The 20783-nt window shown below is 42.9% G+C and overlaps 1 protein-coding gene across 1 annotated transcript; it reads right to left on the reverse strand.

Moving 5' to 3' along the window:
* Positions 1–1630: 1630 nt before the first annotated feature.
* TAS2R1 (taste 2 receptor member 1) lies at positions 1631–14718 on the reverse strand. The gene is given in 3 exon segments (XM_082454395.1): positions 1631–8221; positions 8225–8527; positions 8531–14718. Coding segments are annotated over 3 exon segments (891 nt in total). The 5' UTR covers positions 8837–14718; the 3' UTR covers positions 1631–7939.
* Positions 14719–20783: the final 6065 nt, after the last annotated feature.

Here is a 20783-nt window from a genome sequence, read left to right on the forward strand (position 1 = left end):
ACACAGCCTGAAGGGGTTAGTGCACCACAGCTGGCCGGGAGGGAGTCCAGGAAAATGTCCAGAACTACCTAAGAGGCAAGAGACCATTGTTTCGGGGTGCTCGAGGAGAGGGGATTCAGAGCACCACCTAAACGAGCTCCAGAGACGGGCACGAGCCACGGCTATAAGCGCGAACCCCAGAGACGGGCATGAGATGCTAAGGCTGCTGCTGCTGCCGCCTCCAAGAAGCCTGTGTGCGAGCACAGGTCACTCTCCACACCGCCCCTCCCGGTAGCCTGTGCAGCCCGCCACGGCCAGGCTCCCGTGGTCCAGGGACAACTTCCCCGGGAGAATGCACGGCGCGCCTCGGGCTGGTGCAACGTCACGCTGGCCTCTGCCACCGCGAGCTTGCCCCACATACCATATCCCTCCCTCCCCCCGGCCTGAGTGAGCCAGAGCCTCCGAATCAGCTGCTGCTTTAGTCCCATCCTGTCTGAGCGAAGAACAGATGCCCTCAGTTGACCTACATGCAGCGGCGGGGACAAATCCAAAGCTGAACCCCAGGAGCTGTGCAAACAAAGAAGAGAAGGGGAAATCTCTCCCAGAAGCCTCAGGAGCAGATTTGATTAAATCTCCAAAATCAACTTGATGTACCTGCATCTGTGGAACACCTGAATAGACAATGAATCATCCCAAATTGAGGTGGTGTACTTTGGGAACAAGTGTAGACTTAGGGTTTGCTTTCTGCATCTAATTTGTTTCTGGTTTTCTGTTTATCTTAGTTTAGTATTTAAACTTTATTATCATTGGTAGATTTGTTTATTGATTTGGTTGCTCTCTTCCTTTTATATATTTTTTTTTCCTTTTTCTCTTTTTGTGAGTGTCTGTGTGTATGCTTCTTTGTGTGATTTTGTCTGTATAGCCTTGCTTTTGCCATTTGTTCTAGGGTTCTGTCTGTCCATTTGGGGCTTTTTTGGTTTTTTTTTTTAATTTTTTTTTTGTTTTTTATTTATTTATGGCTGTGTTGGGTCTCAATATTCTGTAATAACCTATATGGGAAAAGAATCTGAAAAAGATGGATATATGTATATGTATAACTGAGTCACTTTGCTGTACATCTGAAACTAACACAACATTGTACATCAACTATACTCCAACATAAAATAAAAATTAAACTAAAAAAAAAAATAGTACACCCAGCCCTTGCCTGTTTCCTTTTCTGGTAGAATTTTTTTATTGTGGTAATACATACATAACATAAAATTTACCACCTTAAGTGTACAATTCAGTGGTATTAAGTACGTCACAGTGCTGTGTAACCATCACCACTATCTAAGAACTTCTTAATCATCCCAAACAGAAATTCTGTACCAATGAAGCAATAACTCCCTCCTCCCTCCAATACTTGATATCCTCTTTTCTACTTTCGGTCTCTATGAATTTGCCTTCTCTAGGTACCTCATATAAGTGGAACTGAAGCCGAGCAGGACCCTGTGGGGCTCCTGGGCATGGAAGCCTTTCTGTTTCTTGTTTCTTGACACCAGCCTCCAAGATCTTCCCTGAGTTCCGAAGGGCAGATTTCAACAGCTGCTAATCCAGGAAAGTAGGGGATGAAAAGACAAGGGAGGGGCAGCCAAAAAAACAACAGTGCAGCCTTGGGGCAGGGTCTTGGTTCCACCTCAAGGGATACACATAACAATGTCTTTAAGGGCTTTAAGATGTCAGCATTCTTCATACCATAGAAAGACCACCTGAGGCCACATTAAAAGAACCAGAGAAGCTCATCAAGAAGATTACCGAGACCAGATTAGAGGAGTGCAGGCCCTGCACACACCCTAATCTTATCAGCAACTCCACCCTTGAACTTTTGCAATAAAACTCCTCATCAGATCCTCCCGGCTTGGGACACATAGTTTTTCAGGGCAGGAACCCGCTGTGTCCCCCTTTGCCTAGCAAAGCAATAAAAGCTTTCTTTTCTACTTCACCCAAAGCTGTCTCCAAGCTTCGACACTGGTGCACAAATGCCAAGCTTTCGGCATCAGAACCATACAGGATTTGTCCTTTTGTGTCTGTGTTCTATCCCTTACAATGTTTTCAAGGTTCATGTATATTGTAGCATGTATCAGAATCCCATTCCTTTTCGTGTCTGAATAATATCCCATTGTATGTCTATTCCACATTTTGTTTTTCTTTTTTTTTGGCTGTGTTGGGTCTTCGTTTCTGTGCAAGGGCTTTCTCTAGTTGTGGCGAGCGGGGGCCACTCTTCATCGCGGTGCATGGGCCTCTCACTATCGCAGCCTCTCTTGTTGCGGAGCGCAGGCTCCAGACGCGCGGGCTCAGTAGTTGTGGCTCACGGGCCTAGTTGCTCCACGGCATGTGGGATCTTCCCAGACCAGGGCTCGAACCCATGTCCCCTGCATTGGCAGGCAGATTCTCAACCACTGCGCCACCAGGGAAGCCCCTATTCCACATTTTTGTTACCCATTCATGGACTCTTGGGTTGTTTCCACTTTTTGGCAATTGTGAACAATGCTGCTGTGAATATCAGTTTATAGGTGTTGGTGCAAGTCTCTGTTTTCGGTTCTCTTGGGCATACACCAGGGAGTGGAATTTCGGGGTCATATGGTGATTCTATGTTTAAGTTTTTGAGGAGCCACCAAGCTGCTCTGCACAGCAGCTTCCGCATTTTACTTTCCCATCTGGTAGAATTGTTTTTATTCCCAAATAGTTGGTGTAAGATTTCATCTCTCTCCCCTCTTTCTGTTGGATTTGGCCACTTGCCCCTGGGAGTGGATATGGAAGAAGCTGTAGAACTGCCCTCTGACTCCCCAGCCTTCGTTCTTTTCCCTCTGCCTCAAGAACAGTGCATCCCAAACAGGGGCTGCGGCTTCGGGACTCAGAACAGCAACAGGCCTGCTGCAGACTCACAGCCATCACGCAACATATGTGAGAATGAACTCGTGGCTGCGAGGACTGAAACGCTGGCCCCACTTGTTATTGCAGCAAAGCAGTCTGATACACCCTTCATTCCTCCTTTCACTATTGTGCTTTTCTGTGTTTTTATTTCCTTTCTTTGCCAGATACCTCTACACATGCTGCTTCCTTTATCTGGAATTAGCTCTCCTCCAAACTCTGTGATTGTTTGTTTGATTGATTATTGGGGTGAACCGTAGGAAACTGTCATTTCAGCAGATCAAAAACGGCCCCATTTCAGCAGTTACATATGGTTTAACAACAAAAAACAACACTAGCAGCAGCCAGGCATGGATTCCACTGGCTCATTAGCATATCTCGTTCAGCCTGGGATAATCCATGTGCCCACTTCAAAGATGGGGAAACATGAGCTTCAGGCTCGTCAAGTCACCCAGCTCACGAGTGCTGGGTCTAGATTCCAAATCAGGCTTTAATATGACCCTCTATTGTTCAACAAGTTTCTCCCCAATGCCCCCCACCCCACCCCAAGGTGCTGCTGGAGATTCCCTGTGACCGTATCTATTTCAGCCCCTTTACTTGGGATTTGCCTCATTACTGCCCACAATTACGTACCTGGAACTTTATTAAGCATGTGGTACCTATCATTATCATCCCCATCTTATAGATCAAGGAACAGAGGCTCAGCTTACTACCGCGCTTACGGCATTGCACAGACGTTGCATAAATCACCCAAATAAGCAGGGGCAGTTCTAGCAAGAACTGAGGAGACCAAGTTACTGGCTTTGGAAGACAGTGGTTTGTCTTGTGTATGGATTAGTTTCTGATCTCTATAAGGTATGACACAAATCTACTTAGCCTCCCAATCTAAATTATTATGCTCAAGGTTTCCTCTCTCCTCCCATAGAACCTGTTCTCCACATCCGTCATCAACTGGTGCCGTTAAGGGCATCATGCCTCCGTGATCAAAGGCACAAGTCCTTGACTCAAGAATTTCAAGTATGACAGCAGACACGCAGTGGTGCATATGCTAGAGAATATTTGTCATGAAACCAAGTTTTTTGACTATAGCTGGTCAATGCTTTCTGGAAGCCAATTCTCCGGGTTTCAAGTGAAGTAAAACTTATTAATCTGCAATCACAAGCATAGCTCTTGCTGTCCAAATGAGTGAGTTTGTGGCCAGAGGGCCTTCCATATATTTAGTAATACAATATCCTAGCTGGCTTTTAGCCACTTATTTTTTTTTTTCCAATCCTTTTCCACCTGCTTATCTTCAGAAGAAGCTGAAGTTTCCCCAGTGGTTCTGGAATCTAGGTCATTCAGAGCGTGCTTACCAAGTGCTGAGCCCAGTCTAGCTATGGGGCCTTAGATACTCCTAAATTCAAATTCTACCTGGTTAACACACAGTGCGTGCTTATATTATATGACTTACACAAATCTATAGAGGAGGAGATTTTAGTTACGAGAAACGAAAGATTTCACTTAAGAACATGCATTCCAACCTCAAAAATTGAAATAGTCACAATGTGTGTTTTTGCTCAGGAATGTTGAGGTTGAAATAAAATGAATCTTCAGTCATCATTTTAAAAACAGACATGTTTTCAGAGATTTAAGTAGATATTTTATTCAAAATTATGTCATATTGCTCATCTTGTGGAGAAACATTTAAAACAGAAACAAATAGAGCACCAAAAAGAAAAAAGGAAACCCACACTTCATTGATTTGAATGTTTTGAATTACAGGCTAAAATCACCAACCTGACCCCCAACCAGAATGATTAAGTAGATCCAGATGTCACAGATATGATGCCAAATGTTTAAATCACATCTTAAACACAATCATTATTTCATCCTGCAAAGGTATGGAGTGATGCATCGGATGGTCTAATGTATCAAGGAGAGAGAGAGGGGGAGATGCTAGCTTTACATAGGAAGACAATGAAACAAAAGCCCATGAGCTATCTGAATTTATGTTGACTCTCCCCAAAAGCTTGATGTTTTCAGCTCGTGGTGACCAATTTTCTCAGTCCCTACCCTTTTCCCAGCATAAAGTTTTCAGATGACAGTCTACAATGATTAGGTGGCAAAAGAATAATTCTTTCAAAAAGAATATACCACTGACATTAAGTTTGTGTTAATACAATCTCTAATGTGATTCCAAACTCATACCCTAGCAAGACCCTCTTTAAAACAGGTGAGTCTCCCTGCCCCTGTCATTTGGATTGTTCTCCAATATGAGCGCCATCTGTCTGCAACATCTGTTATCTCACTGATTGCCAAAGTTGATTTGCATGATCTGGCTGGTTTCTTTCCTTCTTGGATATTTCTGACTACCTATCCCTCCTCTCACCCAAAGAGATGTAGATCTACATGCGCAAAAGTTGTGGAAATCAGATTTCCCAAGCCTAAATTTAGAATACTTATAGTTTGACAAGAACGACTGTATTTAAGCATATGGGACATAATATTTAAACTGTCTGAAGTCTCTAGAATGGGTGGTCCCTAACCTAAAGAAGACAAGTAAACATTAAATGCTTATGTCTTCCTCCCATTTTTAGGTCCAGATTATTCTAACTTCAAGCCATTACTACATTTGAATGAGAGACTGAGAATTTAAAAGGCATTCTTAATCTGTGAGAGTTTTAAAATTGTTGTGTTTATTTCCTGAGTCAAACTGTTGCAGCATTTATATTTTGAGAAATCTGTTGCTTTAAGCACACAGATTTAACCTTCTTGGTTGGAGTCACAATCTTATGGTCACTGAAACCTCGGAGAATCCCTGGACCTTGGGCACTGAAGGGGTCAACATCAGAATGGAGAATGGGATGCAAAGTGGCAACATTTGTCTCCTGGTTTGGGGGGGTCTGACCTCTCTCTGAAATGGAATGGAATGCAATTGCTGGCCCCCTTTTCAGTGAGAGACTGCCTCTTTGCGCATCTCCTTTGCTACTGACTGAGCCAGGAGGCCACAGGAAGTAGGGGAAGGGTGGACAGTGCCTCATCCTGCAGTCAGCACTCCTCTGGCTGGACCCATGGGCATGTGATCCCACAGCCAAGTCTCCTGGGCAACTGTGCCCCACTCCATCTCAAAAAATTCAGGGACGGGGTGGAGGACAATGCCGTACCACGATAGAGGCTAACCCCATGCTAAATGAGCGGGACAAAAACAATTTGTCAAGGTTAGGGAGTCCACGTAAGGGTGGCTCCAGAGACACAAGAGACCCAGTTAGTTTTGTTTCAACGATGGAGCAATGAGTGTCCCACACACTACCCATCAACGTGATAGCTAGGCGACGTTTCTGGAAGAAATATATTTCTAGGAAAGTAGACTGCAAAAGTGTTTCTAGAAGAGTTTGCTTTAGCATGCATTATCTTTTTTATAACTTTGGTAACTTTTAAGTATACAAACAATCATACCTTCATGTTCATCTTATTAACCAGCATTATTAAAGCAGGAGTGGCATGAAATTGAATGAGAATTTGGCATCTGAGTAAAAAAGTCACATGAGAATGGTATATTTACAAGTTTTCCCCTGAATATTTGAAATCTCTTCTGCTCTCCTTTTCTCCACCTGCAGGTATACACACCATGATTCAAGGATAAAGCATCTGAACTTGAGATGTACAGAAAATAAAAGTGATCCCTCACTGTCCCCTCCAAAGGAAGGGGCAATCATCACCTCCATTACACAACTGCTCTTCCCAGAGTTGACCACCTGACTGCACAGTTAGCTATAAACCTCCCACCTATTGGGACATGGGAAAACAAAATAGCGGGAAGACCAAGGCTGTTATTTTGCTCCTTCCTCTGTGGGAAGAGGAAGAATAGCCTCAGAGCTTTCCCACACCCAGGAAGATGAATACTTCCCTGGATCTTCTGAAGCAAAGATCTCAGTTTAGTACAACCACGACTGTGTGTCCTAGGCTTATAAACCAATATTTGAATCCACATTATTGGTGATCAGCAAACCCAAACCTAAACACATTTTCTATCATCATGTGTGAACTTTAAGCTATAGCCAAAATGAGGAATGTCTTTTGCTTCACTGGGAGCAGAAACGTTCTGAAGTTGTTTTAGAAATATACATATATATCTTAGCTAGCATCCAACATCATCGTCAAATAGAAAATGCATTTGTGACTTCAAGCAGATGGAGATACCCCCAGCCCACCCACCTACTGATGTCGCTTCATTGGGAAGACATGCAATGTGGTAGGAGTTCCCAATTGCCACCATCAGTTGAAAGGGTCCCAAAGCTGAGAACACAAGTGCAAAGTGAAATATATTTGCAAGCTATTGTCTGTTCGGAGTGTCTAATTAAGGGAATGGAAAAAAAGAGTTCAGCTCTTGATTTCTCTTCCTCTTCCATCTGTCTGCCTTTTTATCAGTTGATGGGACACGTCACCACGGCATCTAGAATCTTGGCACCATGGAGCAGGTGAGCCTACTTACAAGGACAGAGAAAGTCAGACTGTCCTCAGCTTCCTCTCTGATCTGATGAGGAAAAATGGTTCTATTGTCTGTGACTCTAACAAACAGTGCAGAAATAATATCCAGGTAAACAAGAAATAAGCAATCAGCGCTTCCAGCCAGGCTAAATCATCTAAGACCAGGCATCAGACACACAGGGTCCCCACGACATTCGTGCATCTTTCTGCCATCACAAGTTCAAACCTGTGCTTCCCTTTTTCTTTAAACTTTTTATTTTGAGATAATTGTAGATTCACATGCAGTTGTAAGAAATAATACAGAAAGATCCCTGTAACATTTACCCAGTCTTCACCAGTTAGGTAACATCTGGCAAGGGTACTGACATTGATGTAATCCAGCAACATGCATTATGCTTTGAAAATCAGTGTAACCCTTTGAAAAAGGAGAGAATCCATAAAAATGTCTCAGGTTGGACAAATAATCTTTAGATGATGTTTTGTATATTTATGAACAGACTTCTTTGTTTGGTTAAGGAGGCATGGCAGGCACTGTTAACTCACTGAACTGCCAGTTCTTTGATTGGATCAAAGTTCTCTCTCACTGACAGCACTTTCCGTAAAGGAGCAATTTCTTTGCATCTTGTTTCATTTTAGGATTTCCTAAAATTAAGGTAATAGAGTGTCCAGAGTGGTATGAACCAACCCCCAAGATGCAGAACAGAAATATGAAGCTTCTAAAGTTGAAAATTTGAGAATAGAGCAAAGCAGCTGTCATGGAGTGGCAGAGATAGAAGACCAGAAAGGACAGGATGGAGAGAAGAGGGCTGATGTGCACGCGTGTGCGAGGGTTCCTGGGGCCCGTTGCTGTGTTTCTCATCTGTCAGATGTGTCTCCCCAGGGAAAATATCAAGAGCAGAGAAGAAATAAGGAAGATAAGTAATGGCAATGAGAACTCAGCAAAAAGAAAGGCAAACTGTAAAGCAGATATTTCTTTGATTTGAGTGGTTGCATTTGGGGAGAAAAGGCCCAGGAAGTGTTCTTTGGAAAATATCCATCTGTGTTTGCTGTGGAAAACAGCCGTACTAGATGCATATAGCAGGGACTCAAGTATCAGCCAAGGAACCAACTTGGATATCCTCATCTTCAACCAGAAGAGTGGGTGAGCAATGGTGGCAATCTTGGCACACTAGAGAAGGCTGAGCCATGTGGCAAACCAAAGTCCCGATTCATTTATAAATGTGAGAATTACGAACTTCTCAGCAAGCTGAGGGAATTCAATCAAGGAAAGGACAGCCAGGTTAACATAGAAAATGGCTAGCTGCAGACAAATCCTGGAAATCGCCGGGCAGGAAAGAAAGAGATCCAATGGAATCATCTTTCTCTGCTTGATCAAGTGAGTGCCATTCACAACCACAATGATGCCATTTACTAAAACCCCAACGAGAAATTGTATCACTGCCAAACAGAGGTGGCTAGTGAGGTGAGACTCCAGCATTTTGAGAAGAAAAAATCATTTACTGTAAAAAATGATATAGTTATAGATTTTTTGGACAGTTTGGATTGTTCAAGTTTTCTATTTTTCTTCAACTAGATTAGAATGCCTTTGGAGGATATGACTCTTAACAACAAAGGCAATGAGGTAGCAATGTGGTGGACATTTGTTTGTATCACTGTTTTCTCAATTTAGTTCCGAGGCAGCAAAATAAGAAAGGGACTCTAGCAACAATTTGCTTCTTAATGATGGTGTGGGCATTTTCCAGGTCTACTTAGAATTCAACTTCACCACAAGTGAATGGTGGAATCACCTTCAAGTCTGGGAGAAGGGCTCCTCCACTACATAAGCAGTGTAAATTTCTTAATCCTTCATCTCTACCATGAATATTTAATTATGTCTACAGATGTGATTCTACTTAACATTTGTGAGTCTTTTTTTTTTTTTAACATCTTTATTGGAGTACAATTGCTTTACAATGGTGTGTTAGTTTCTGCTGTATAACAAAGTGAGTCAGCTATACATATACATATATCCCCATATCCCTTCCCTCTTGCGTCTCCCTCCCTCCCACCCTCCCTATCCCACCCCTCTAGGTGGTCACAAAGCACCGAGCTGATCTCCCTGTGCTATGCGGCTGCTTCCCACTAGCTATCTATTTTACATTTGGTAGTGTATATATGTCCATGCCACTCTCTCACTTCATCCCAGCTAACCCTTCCCCCCATCATGTCCTCAAGTCCATTCTCTACATCTGGGTCTTTATTCCTGTCCTGCCCCTAGGTTCATCAGAGCCATTTTATTTTATTATTATTATTATTTTGATTCCATATACATGTGTTAGCATACGGTATTTGTTTTTCTCTTTCTCACTTACTTCACTCTGTATGACAGACACTAGGTCCATGCACCTCACTGCAAATAACTCAATTTCATTTATTTTTATGGTTGAGTAATATTCCACTGTATATATGTGCCACATCTTCTTTATCCTTTCATCTGTCGATGGACACTTAGGTTGCTTCCGTGTCTTGGCTATTGTAAATAGAGCTGCAATGAACATTGTGGTACGTGACTCTTTTTGAATTATGGTTTTCTCAGGGTATATACCCAGTAGTGGGATTGCTGGGTTGTATGGTAGTTCTATTTTTAGTTTTTTAAGGAACCTCCATACTGTTCTCCATAATGGCTGTATCAATTTACATTCCCACCAACAGTGCAAGAGGGTTCCCTTTTCTCCACACCCTCTCCAGCACTTATTGTTTGTAGATTTTTTGATGATGGCCATTCTGACTGGTGTGAGGTGATACCTCATTGTAGTTTTGATTTGCATTTCTCTAGTGATTAGTGATGTTGAGCATCCTTTCACGTGCTTGTTGGCAATCTGTATATCTTCTTTGGAGAATTGTCTATTTAGGTCTTCTGCCTATTTTTGGATTGGGTTTTTTGTTTTTTTGATATTGAGCTGCATGAGCTGCTTGTATATTTTGGAGATTAATCCTTTGTCAGTTGCTTCGTTTGCAAATATTTTCTTCCATTCTGAGGGTTGTCTTTTCATCTTGTTTATGGTTTCCTTCACTGTCAAATGCTTGCAAGTTTCATTAGGTCCCATTTGTTTATTTTTGTTTTATTTCCATTTCTCTAGGAGGTGGGTCAAAAAGGATCCTGCTGTGATTTATGTCATAGAGTGTTCTGCCTATGTTTTCCTCTAAGAGTTTTATAGTGTCTGGCCTTACATTTAGATCTTTAATCCATTTTGAGCATATTTTTTTGTGTGGTGTTAGGAAGTGTTCTAATTTCAATCTTTACATGTAGCTGCCTAGTTTTCCCAACACCACTTACTGAAGAGGCTCTCTTTTCTCCATTGTATATTCTTTCCTCCTTTATCAAAGATAATGTGACCATATGTGCATGAGTTTATCTCTGGGATTCTATCCTGTTCCATTGATCTATATTTCTGTTTTGGGGCCAGTACCATACTGTTTGGATTACTATAGCTTTGTAGTATAGTCTGAAGTCCAGGAGCCTGCTTCCTCCAGCTTCGTTTTTCTTTCTCAAAATTGCTTTGGCTATTCGGGGTCTTATGTGTTTCCATACAAATTGTGAATTTTTTTGTTCTAGTTCTGTGAAAAGTGCCATTGGTAGTTTGATAGGGATTGCATCGAATCTGTAGATTGCTTTGGGTATTATAGTCATTTTCACAATGTTGATTCTTCCAATCCAAAAACATGGTGTAACTTTCCATCTGTTTGTATCATCTTGAATTTCTTTCATCAGTGTCTTATAGGCCTTGTTTTTGTATCCATTCAGCTTGTCTATGTCTTTTGGTTGGAGCATTTAATCCGTTTACATTTAAGATAATTATCAATATGTATGTTCCTATTACCATTTTCTTAATTGTCTTGGGTTTGTTTTTGTAGGTCTTGTCCTTCACTTGTGTTTCCTGCCTAGAGAAGTTCCTTTAGCATTTGTTGTAAAGCTGGTTTGGTGGTGCTGAATTCTCTTAGCTTTTGCTTGTCTGTCAAGGTTTTAATTCCTCCATCAAATCTGAATGAGATCCTTGCTGGGTAGAGTAATCTTGGGTGTAGGTTTTTCCCTTTCATCACTTTAAATATGTCCTGCCACGCATTTCTGGCTTGCAGAGTTTCTGCTGAAAGATCAGCTGTTAACCTTCTGGGGATACCCTTGTATGTTATTTGTTGTTTTTCCCTTGCTGCTTTTAATATTTTTTATTTGTATTTAATTTCTGATAGTTTGATTAATAGGTGTCTTGGTGTGTTTCTCCTTGGATTTATCCTGTATAGGACTCTCTGAACTTTCTGGACTTGATTATTTCCTTTCCCATATTAGGGAAGTTTTCAACTCTAATCTCTTCAAATATTTTCTCACTCCCTCTCTTTTTCTCTTCTTCTGAGACCTCTGTAATTTGAATGTTGGTGTGTTTAATGTTGTCCCAAAGGTCTCTGAGATTGTCCTCAATTCTTTTCATTCTTTATTCTTTATGCTGCTCTGTTGTAGTTATTTCCACTATTTTATCTTCCAGGTCACTTATCTGTTCTTCTGCCTCAGTTATTCTGCTATTGATTCCTTCTAGGGAATTTTTAATTTCATTTATTGTGTTGTTCATCATTGTTTGTTTGCTCTTTAGTTCTTCTAGGTCCATGTTAAATATTTCTTGTATTTTCTCCATTCTGTTTCTGAGATTTTGGACCATCTTTATTATCATTACTCTGAATTCTTTTTCAGGTAGTCTGCCTATTTCCCCTTCATTTGTTTGGTCTGGTGGGTTTTTACCTTGCTCCTTCATCTGCTGCGTATTTCTCTGTCTTCCCATTTTGCTTATATTACTGTGTTTGGGGTCTCCTTTTTGCAGGCTGCAGGTTCGTAGTTCCCATTGTTTTTGGTGTCTGCCCCCAGTGGGTAATGTTGGTTCAGTGTGTTGTGTAGGCTTACTGGTGGAGGGACTAGTGCCTGTGTTCTGGTGGATGAGGCTGGATCTTGTCTTTCTGGTGGCCAGGGCCATGGCCGGTGGTGTGTTTTGGGGTGTCTATGACCTTATTATGATTTTAGGCAACCTCTCTGCTAATGGGTGGGGTTGTGTTCCTGTCTTGCTAGTAGTTTGGCATGGGGCGTCCAGCACTGGAGCTTGCTGGTCATTGAGAGGAGCTGAGTCTTAGTGTTGAGACGGAGATCTCTGGGAGAGCTCTCACCAACTGATATTACAAGGGGCTGGGAGGTCTCTGGTGGACAAATGTCCTGAACTCGGCTCTCCTGCCTCAGAGGCTCAGGCCTGACACCCAGCCAGAGCACCAAGACCCTGTCAGCCACACACCTCAGAAGAAAAAGGAGAAAAAGATAAAAAAAGAAAGAAAAAAGAAAAGAAAGTTATTAAAATAAAAAATATTAAAAAATTATTAAAATAAAAACAAGTAATTAAAAAGAAGAAGAAGAGAGCAACCAAACTAAAAAACAAATCCACCAATGATAACAAGTGTAAAAACTATACTGAAAAAAACAAACAAAAAGAACCCTAAAAAACAAATGGACAGGGGCTTCCCTGGTGGCGCAGTGGTTGAGACTCTGCCTGCCAATGCAGGGGACATGGGTTCGAGCCCTGGTCTGGGAAGATCCCATACGCCGCGGAGCAACTAGGCCCATGAGCCACAACTACTGAGCCTGCACGTCTGCAGCCTGTGCTCTGCAACAAGAGAGGCCGCGAGAGTGAGAGGCCCATGCACCGCGATGAAGAGTGGCCCCCACTTGCGACAACTGGAGAAAACCCTTGCACAGAAACGAAGACCCAACACAGCCAAAAAAAAAAAAAAAATGTGGAATAGACATACAATGGGATATTATTCAGACATAAAAAGGAATGGGATTCTGATACATGCTACAATATACATGAACCTTGAAAACATTGTAAGGGATAGAACACAGACACAAAAGGACAAATCCTGTATGGTTCTGATGCCGAAAGCTTGGCATTTGTGCACCAGTGTCGAAGCTTGGAGACAGCTTTGGGTGAAGTAGAAAAGAAAGCTTTTATTGCTTTGCTAGGCAAAGGGGGACACAGCGGGTTCCTGCCCTGAAAAACTATGTGTCCCAAGCCGGGAGGATCCGATGAGGAGTTTTATTGCAAAAGTTCAAGGGTGGAGTTGCTGATAAGATTAGGGTGTGTGCAGGGCCTGCACTCCTCTAATCTGGTCTCGGTAATCTTCTTGATGAGCTTCTCTGGTTCTTTTAATGTGGCCTCAGGTGGTCTTTCTATGGCATGAAGAATGCTGACATCTTAAAGCCCTTAAAGACATTGTTATGTGTATCCCTTGAGGTGGAACCAAGACCCTGCCCCAAGGCTGCACTGTTGTTTCTTGGCTGCCCCTCCCTTGTCTTTTCATCCACTCCTTTCCTGGATTAGCAGCTGTTGAAATCTGCCCTTTGGAACTCAGGGAAGATCTTGGAGGCTGGAGTCAAGAAACAAGAAACAGAAAGGCTTCCATGCCCAGGAGCCCCACAGGGTCCTGCTCGGCTTCAGTTCCACTTATATGAGGTACCTAGAGAAGGCAAATTCATAGAGACCGAAAGTAGAAAAGAGGATATCAAGTATTGGAGGGAGGAGGGAGTTATTGCTTCATTGGTACAGAATTTCTGTTTGGGATGATTAAGAAGTTCTTAGATAGTGGTGATGGTTACACAGCACTGTGACGTACTTAATACCACTGAATTGTACACTTAAGGTGGTAAATTTTATGTTATGTATGTATTACCACAATAAAAAAATTCTACCAGAAAAGGAAACAGGCAAGGGCTGGGTGTACTATTTTATTTTTAGTTTAATTTTTATTTTATGTTGGAGTATAGTTGATTTACAATGTTGTGTTAGTTTCAGATGTACAGCAAAGTGACTCAGTTATACATATACATATATCCATCTTTTTCAGATTCTTTTCCCTTATAGGTTATTACAGAATATTGAGTAGAGTTTCCTGTGCTATACAGTAGGCCCTGGCTGATTATCTATTTTATATATAGTAGTATGTATATCTTAATCCCAAACTCCTAATGTGCTGTGGTATGGTTCATGGGCAAAACAAGTCAGAGATAATTCTCCATCATGAATTAACTCACTCTTAAATCTTAAATCAGCCTTCCTCATTAGAATCAGCTTGTGGGAATAGATCAATATTACGAACCCAGATGCTTTTAGAATCTAAACAGATAATTACCATTCGAATAGGAGATCCTACTCCACTAAGTACACAGGCTTTTACAGGCCATTGACCCTAAGAATATGCAGTGGCTGTTTAGAATAGAGAAAAAAATCAAGTCCTCTGACATCATCTTCAGAAAGTTCATCTCAAGGGTCAAAGCCAAATAAACCTAAAAAGTAAATTTTTCTTTCTTTCTTTCTTTCTTCCTTCCTTTCTTTCTTTCTTTCTTTCTTTCTTTCTTTCTTTCTTTCTTTCTTTCTTTCTTCCTTTCTTTCTTTTTCTTTTCCTTTTTTTTTTTAATAGGCAGAGGGCACTTGGGGCAAATTGCCAGGGAATGGAAATTCTTACCCCTCAGGGCGTCGAAGTTGTACTTGATTGGCTATAACAGAGAATTTTAAAGGCTGATTCAGCCACTGGTAGCTAATTCAGAGAGAATAAACTGATTACGAACTGCCTGCTTCCAGAACCTTCAAAATAAAAACACTTCCCTGGATGGAACCAGTATCTGTCAACGTGAGCCCCCAAATGGAGCAAGCTGGGGTGCCTCTTTGGGGATCGTTGACCTTGTCCAGTTATGAATTTGACCAGCGTTTAGTTCAGCTAGCTCACCTGGGCAATTTCAGCTGAAAATGTAGTACTTTTCTTTTTTTTTTTTTAAATTATTAACACCTTTAATTATTATTTATTTATTTATTTGGCTGTGTTGGGTCTTCGTTTCTGTGCCAGGGCTTTCTCTAGTTGCGGCGGGCGGGGGCCACTCCTCATCGTGGTGCGCGGGCCACTCACTATCGCGGCCTCTCTTGTTGCGGAGCACAGGCTCCAGACACGCAGGCTCCCTAGTTGTGGCTCACGGGCCTAGTTGCTCCGCGGCATGTGGGATCTTCCCAGACCAGGGCTCGAACCCCTGTCCCCTGCATTAGCAGGCAGATTCTCAACCACTGCGCCACCAGGAAAGCCCAGTACTTTTCTTTTTTCCCCTGCTTTGTTACCCTCCAGGTTTCTGCCCTTGCAAATCGCAGCTGCTCCTTCATCCCTTCCACCCAGATCTACTGGAATGTGCTTATCAGTTACAGGCTGAGTGTCACTCCTTCTGAAGAATTCCTGGAGGGATCCAGAGTATGAATGGCTCTCATTCTCCCTGTTTTTACAGGAAGAGAATGAACGGACCTCGTGTGAAATAACTCTCCAGCATGTTCTCTTCGGGGCTTTAAATCATACTGGAGAGAACAAAAATAAAATAAAGCAGAACAGGGCAGACAAGCTGGCAAAGACTAACTGAGAAAGGCGCCTTGGGCCTTCGGGGCTGAGCCTTAGGGGCCAAGATCAAGTGAGACCTGGTGGTTTCCCTCTCAAGTGTGGGGCATCCTGAAGGGAATGTGGGCTCCAAAGGTCCAGCCGTCCTCTCACTGGACTGGAAGAGGGGATTTTTACATTTTCAATTAGATTTTTTTATTTACTGCAAATAACGTAAAAACGACTAACAGGCAGTGAAGAAGAAAATCATCCAGAATTCACATCCTAATAAATCAGCCGGTTGGATCTGTCCATGTTCCCATTCAAATGCTGTGAATTAAAATATTTAATTTTTACCTTATTATCATCATGGCAAAGGTATATTTTTATAAATTGCATTTCCTTTATTATTTTTTTTTTTGATTATTTTAATGACTACAGAATATTCTACTGAGCTGATATGTAGCACCATGCCTAGAAATAGAGGCAATTAACATATATTTGTTGGAAAGATGAGTTAATATATTTTTACTTATCTACTTCCTTATTTGGGGCATTGAGTGTGCTTCCATTTCGACTATTTATTTTAAACAATGTTTAATGGCTCTTATGATTTTTCCTACTCTTTGCATAATTTCATTAGGGAAAGTTCTTGGAAATAGGATTCCTAGGTCGGTGACTATTAAGTGCACCAGCAAATTCCTTTATGAGAAGATTGTACAGATTTGCTGCATTGTCACTTCGCAATGCATAAGACAGCTGGGTTTTTTATCTCCTGAGCAGTACTGTTTGCTTGACTTTTTTTTTTTTTTAATATTTGCTAATCTCATAGGTGCAGAGAGAGTGAGAGATTTCAATTTGCAAATCTCTTTTAAAATCATTACCGAGTAACTTTCATGTTTTATCTTCATTTTAGAAGCCTTGTCCTACGGCCTGACACAGAACTGGATCCGCTTTTAACGTTTCTCAAGAAACCTTCTTTCAGCGAGTCGGAGAGTTTCAAAGTGAGCATGGGAGGCGTCCTGCACTGGCTCTGTGTGGCAAAGGGGACAAGTTTGAGTCACTGGACTGTCCCTAACCACTTAACCACCCGCAGCACAGAGCCTGGCCCATGGTAGCTGTCGCCGCGTGCCGTCACTAAATTCTTCTAGGGCCGAGGCCCAGGGCTCAGGGTGGCCCCCAGCTGGCAGGGAAGGCGTTCAGGCGGGATGTGTGTGGAAGACCGTGAGGTTGTTATTGACAATCCTCCCTGAAGCCCTCGTGGGGTTGGCAGCTACCTCGTGCTTCACATCGGCCAGTCTGCCCTCACATGGTCATCAGTTATTTGTTAAATCCTCACGGTGGCGTGCAAGGCAGCTTCACTTTCATCCTCACTTTCCAGATTCAGGATGCGGCCCTGGGGATGTTGTTTGCCCAGGATGCCTAGGCCGCTGGGATCCAGGCTCAGGTGATCTGACTCCACAGATTGGAGGGCTCCTTGCTCGGAGGGCTGCCCTGCAGTGCTGGGGCACAGGGACACCCTGGGCTGGGTGTGAGCCCTTCAAAGTCTTACCTGGAGTGAGGTTTACCCGGAAAGAAGGTCACACGTGTGTCAAATGATTACACGCTGTCTTCTTCTTTATTGTTTACAAATTAATATTGAATCAATAATACATGGAAGTACCAGTGATGATGAAGATGATGATGGGCACTAATTGTCCTGATCTTAGTATTGTAAAAACTGAGACCTGAGTAGGTTGTGGTCGACCCCACTACAAATGAGGAGACTGAACCCCAGAGACGGAGTGACGGGCACAGCCATGACTCCCAGCGGGTCTCCTAACTCATCTGCATGAGGGGCAGGGTAGCAACGCCGGCCCTGAGGGCGCACTGAGGGTGGGGTGCTCAGCAGCGGGTGTGGTACACAGGACTGTGGGTGACGGGGGAGACAGCAAGCGGAAGCCACGTGTGCAAGAGAGTGGCCGGGGTGGGGGGCGGGGTTCAGGAGAGAGGCTGGTACGTGGGCTCAGGGTCGTCATAGGCGACCAGGGGCAGGAGGAGGGGCGCTGGGCAGGGAGAGATGGGAGACCCTCTAGATGTGTTTCTGGGACAGTGACAGACAGGATGGAGGGTCCAGGGCTGGCCAGAGTTCACCTTGAGCAGGAGAAGGAGCTAAGAAGGAGGTGGAGAGGGACCTTGAGAGCCACCTGTGGACCTCGTGGTTCCTACAAAGTAGAGGCTGAGGATGGAGCTGCAAGGCCACCGCAGACCTGCGCTTCCTCAGTCAAGCACTCGGGAAATTCCCAGTGCCCTGGCCAGCAGACTGGCTGGAGTTTCCGCAGAGCCTCTGCTGGTGGATTTTCACAATATGAGGGACCCTCAAGTCACACTATGGGAGTGACACGACCCAGGGCAAGGGGCTGACCTAGCCCCCTGAGCAAAGCTGATTTTCCAGAACCTCTCCATCAGTTTAGCAATGAGCCCTGTTTCCTCATGCACGTTCTTCCTGCATCACTCAGGTTTCTCCAGGTATAGGTCAACATTCTCCTTCTTGGATTAAACTGAGAGAAAACCTGAAAGGGACCGTGGAGGAGACCCTTTTCTTCGTTGCTCTAGACCAGGTTTCTCAACTTCAACACTATAGGCGTTTGGTGCTGGGTAATCATTCAGGGGAGACAGGCTGGCCTGTGCACGGAGGTGATGAAAGGCAGCACCTCTGACCTCTGCCCATTAGATATCAGGAGCGGGACTTCCTCTCTCTGATGTGACAGCACGAAATGTGTCCAGATGTTGCCAAACGTCCCTCAGGGGCAAAATCGCCCCCGGGTGGGAACAACTGTCTTAGCAGAACTCGTTTATTTTACTCTACAAAGGGAAAATGGACTAATAAATATGTAGATGGACACTTGTATAATTTAAAAGTAATCTGTGACTATGGTACTAATTATACAATTAAATAATAGAGCACTGAATCTCTGTGAATATCACCTTCCAGATAAAACTCAGAACTGTGCCATTTGAACCAGATTCAAATTCTGTTCTTGTCTTTCTCCCAGAAGCTTTCCCCTGGACATGGTCTCCCTTGTTTCCTGTTTCAAACCACTGTTTATGGCCTCTGAGAAACAGCTGTTATATCCCCAAAATAAGGACATTTCAGTGGTATGGGTACGTACTAGCCTCGTCCTTTTGTTTGTAGCTCCTCTTAAGGAGGACACTGTCCTTAAAGCCCGGACAACACCATCTGATGCTCTGCGTGGGTTTTAGAGTGCAGAGTGCAAATGGGGGCAACTGCAGTGCAGGAAGACCAGGTCAGACGCTCCTCTTCCGCGGCGTCCGCTGTCTGCCTGCCGGGTCACTGGGGGTGCAGACAAGCCTCTGCAGAGAGTTCAAGGGTGTCTCCAGCACCGTCATCCATCACTTCTTTAGATGCGTTGGGGGAGAGGTCAAGTCAAGCAGGCGGGCTGTCCAGCCAGCAGTGCTATTGCCCTTCGCCTCCTTCCTGAGAAGCTATGTGTGGCCACTCTCAGAGCTGGGGACAGCACTTCCCCCTGAGGAGGGACTGTGCCTTATCTGATGGGAGCCCGTGCAGACCTCCCTGCAAATGGCGACAGGTTGATTGCTCTCTGGAGACTCTGACCGCGCAAGCAGGGCGAGTGTCGCAAGGAATGTTTGTGAGTGTAACAGTGTGCAGCGCTAGTGTAACAGTATGACTCTGGTTTTGTTTTGTTTTTTTATAATTTTTATTGGAGTATAGTTGAATTACGATGTTGTGTTAGTTTCAGGTGTACAACAAAGTGAATCAGTTATATATATATCCACTCTTTTTTAGATTCTTTTCCCATGTAGGTCATTACAGAGTACTGAGTAGAGTTCCCCGTGCTATATGGCAGGTCCTTATTAGTTATCTATTTTATATATGGTAGTGTGTATATGTCAATCCTAATCTCCCAATTTATCCCTCCCCCTGCCTTATCCCCTGGTAACTGTAAATTTGTTTTCTACCTCTGTAGTTCTATTTCTATTTTGTAGATAAGTTCATTTGTACCCTTTTTTTAGATTCCATATATAAGTGGTATCATATATTTTTCTTTCTCTGAGTATGACTCTGTTTTAATTTTTTTTTTCTCACCAGAATGCTAGGGGGACCAAGACAGACAGCTGGGTTAACATGTAAATATAAGTCTTTACCAACAGAAAGATAAACCGCATCCTGATAGAATTGAGGGTGGGAGAGGTCTTTCCGAGCAGAAACTCAAAAGTCAAAAAATTCGCAAATCTGATGACAGAAACATTTCAAATATCTCTACAGAAAAATAATCTGAAAGATAATCATCAGAATATTGGGAAACAATCACAGCCTATATAACAGAATTAATATTAACATAGTAAGAAATCTCAGAAGCAACGAGAAAAGATTTAGTGTGCTCAACAGAGCCGGCTAAAGATAGGAAGTGGGCGATTCAACAAAGGCTGGAAAGTACATGAGAAATTTGTACCCAAAATGCAAACTGGAACAGCGATTGGGTAGAACCGTAGTTTAGCTGGCAGGTAAACAAAGATGCAGAAGGATGCGATAGCCAGAGCTGGAGATTCTGCGGGTGGAGGAGGTGGTGTGCGGGCGGGTTTGGTATCAGCGTAGAGTTTTTTGAGAACCGTTGGCCATTGTACCTTGAGACTGGAAAGTCTGAATACTTTGACCTGGCAACTCCACATCTAAGTACTGAGTATCAAGAAATAATAAGTACTCCAAACAAAAATTTGGAAAGCTTCATGACGTGAAGCTATGAAAGCAAAAATGTGGAAAACCCTAAATGACTAGGAGAGACTTTAAATAAACCCCAGTTGAACCATACAATGGAATAATCCTGAATCTATTAAAAATATTTATGTTGACCTACACTTATGGCCATGAGGATGTTTATAAAATACTAAAGGCAAAAAATAGATTTAAGGTATTATATATGATTTTATTTATGTAAAATATCTAAGTATACTTACATATACTTATACATAAATATATAGAAAAATTG

This window comes from Balaenoptera physalus, assembly GCF_965194825.1.
Source record: "Balaenoptera physalus genome assembly, chromosome: 3".
NCBI classification, from domain to species: domain Eukaryota; kingdom Metazoa; phylum Chordata; class Mammalia; order Artiodactyla; family Balaenopteridae; genus Balaenoptera; species Balaenoptera physalus.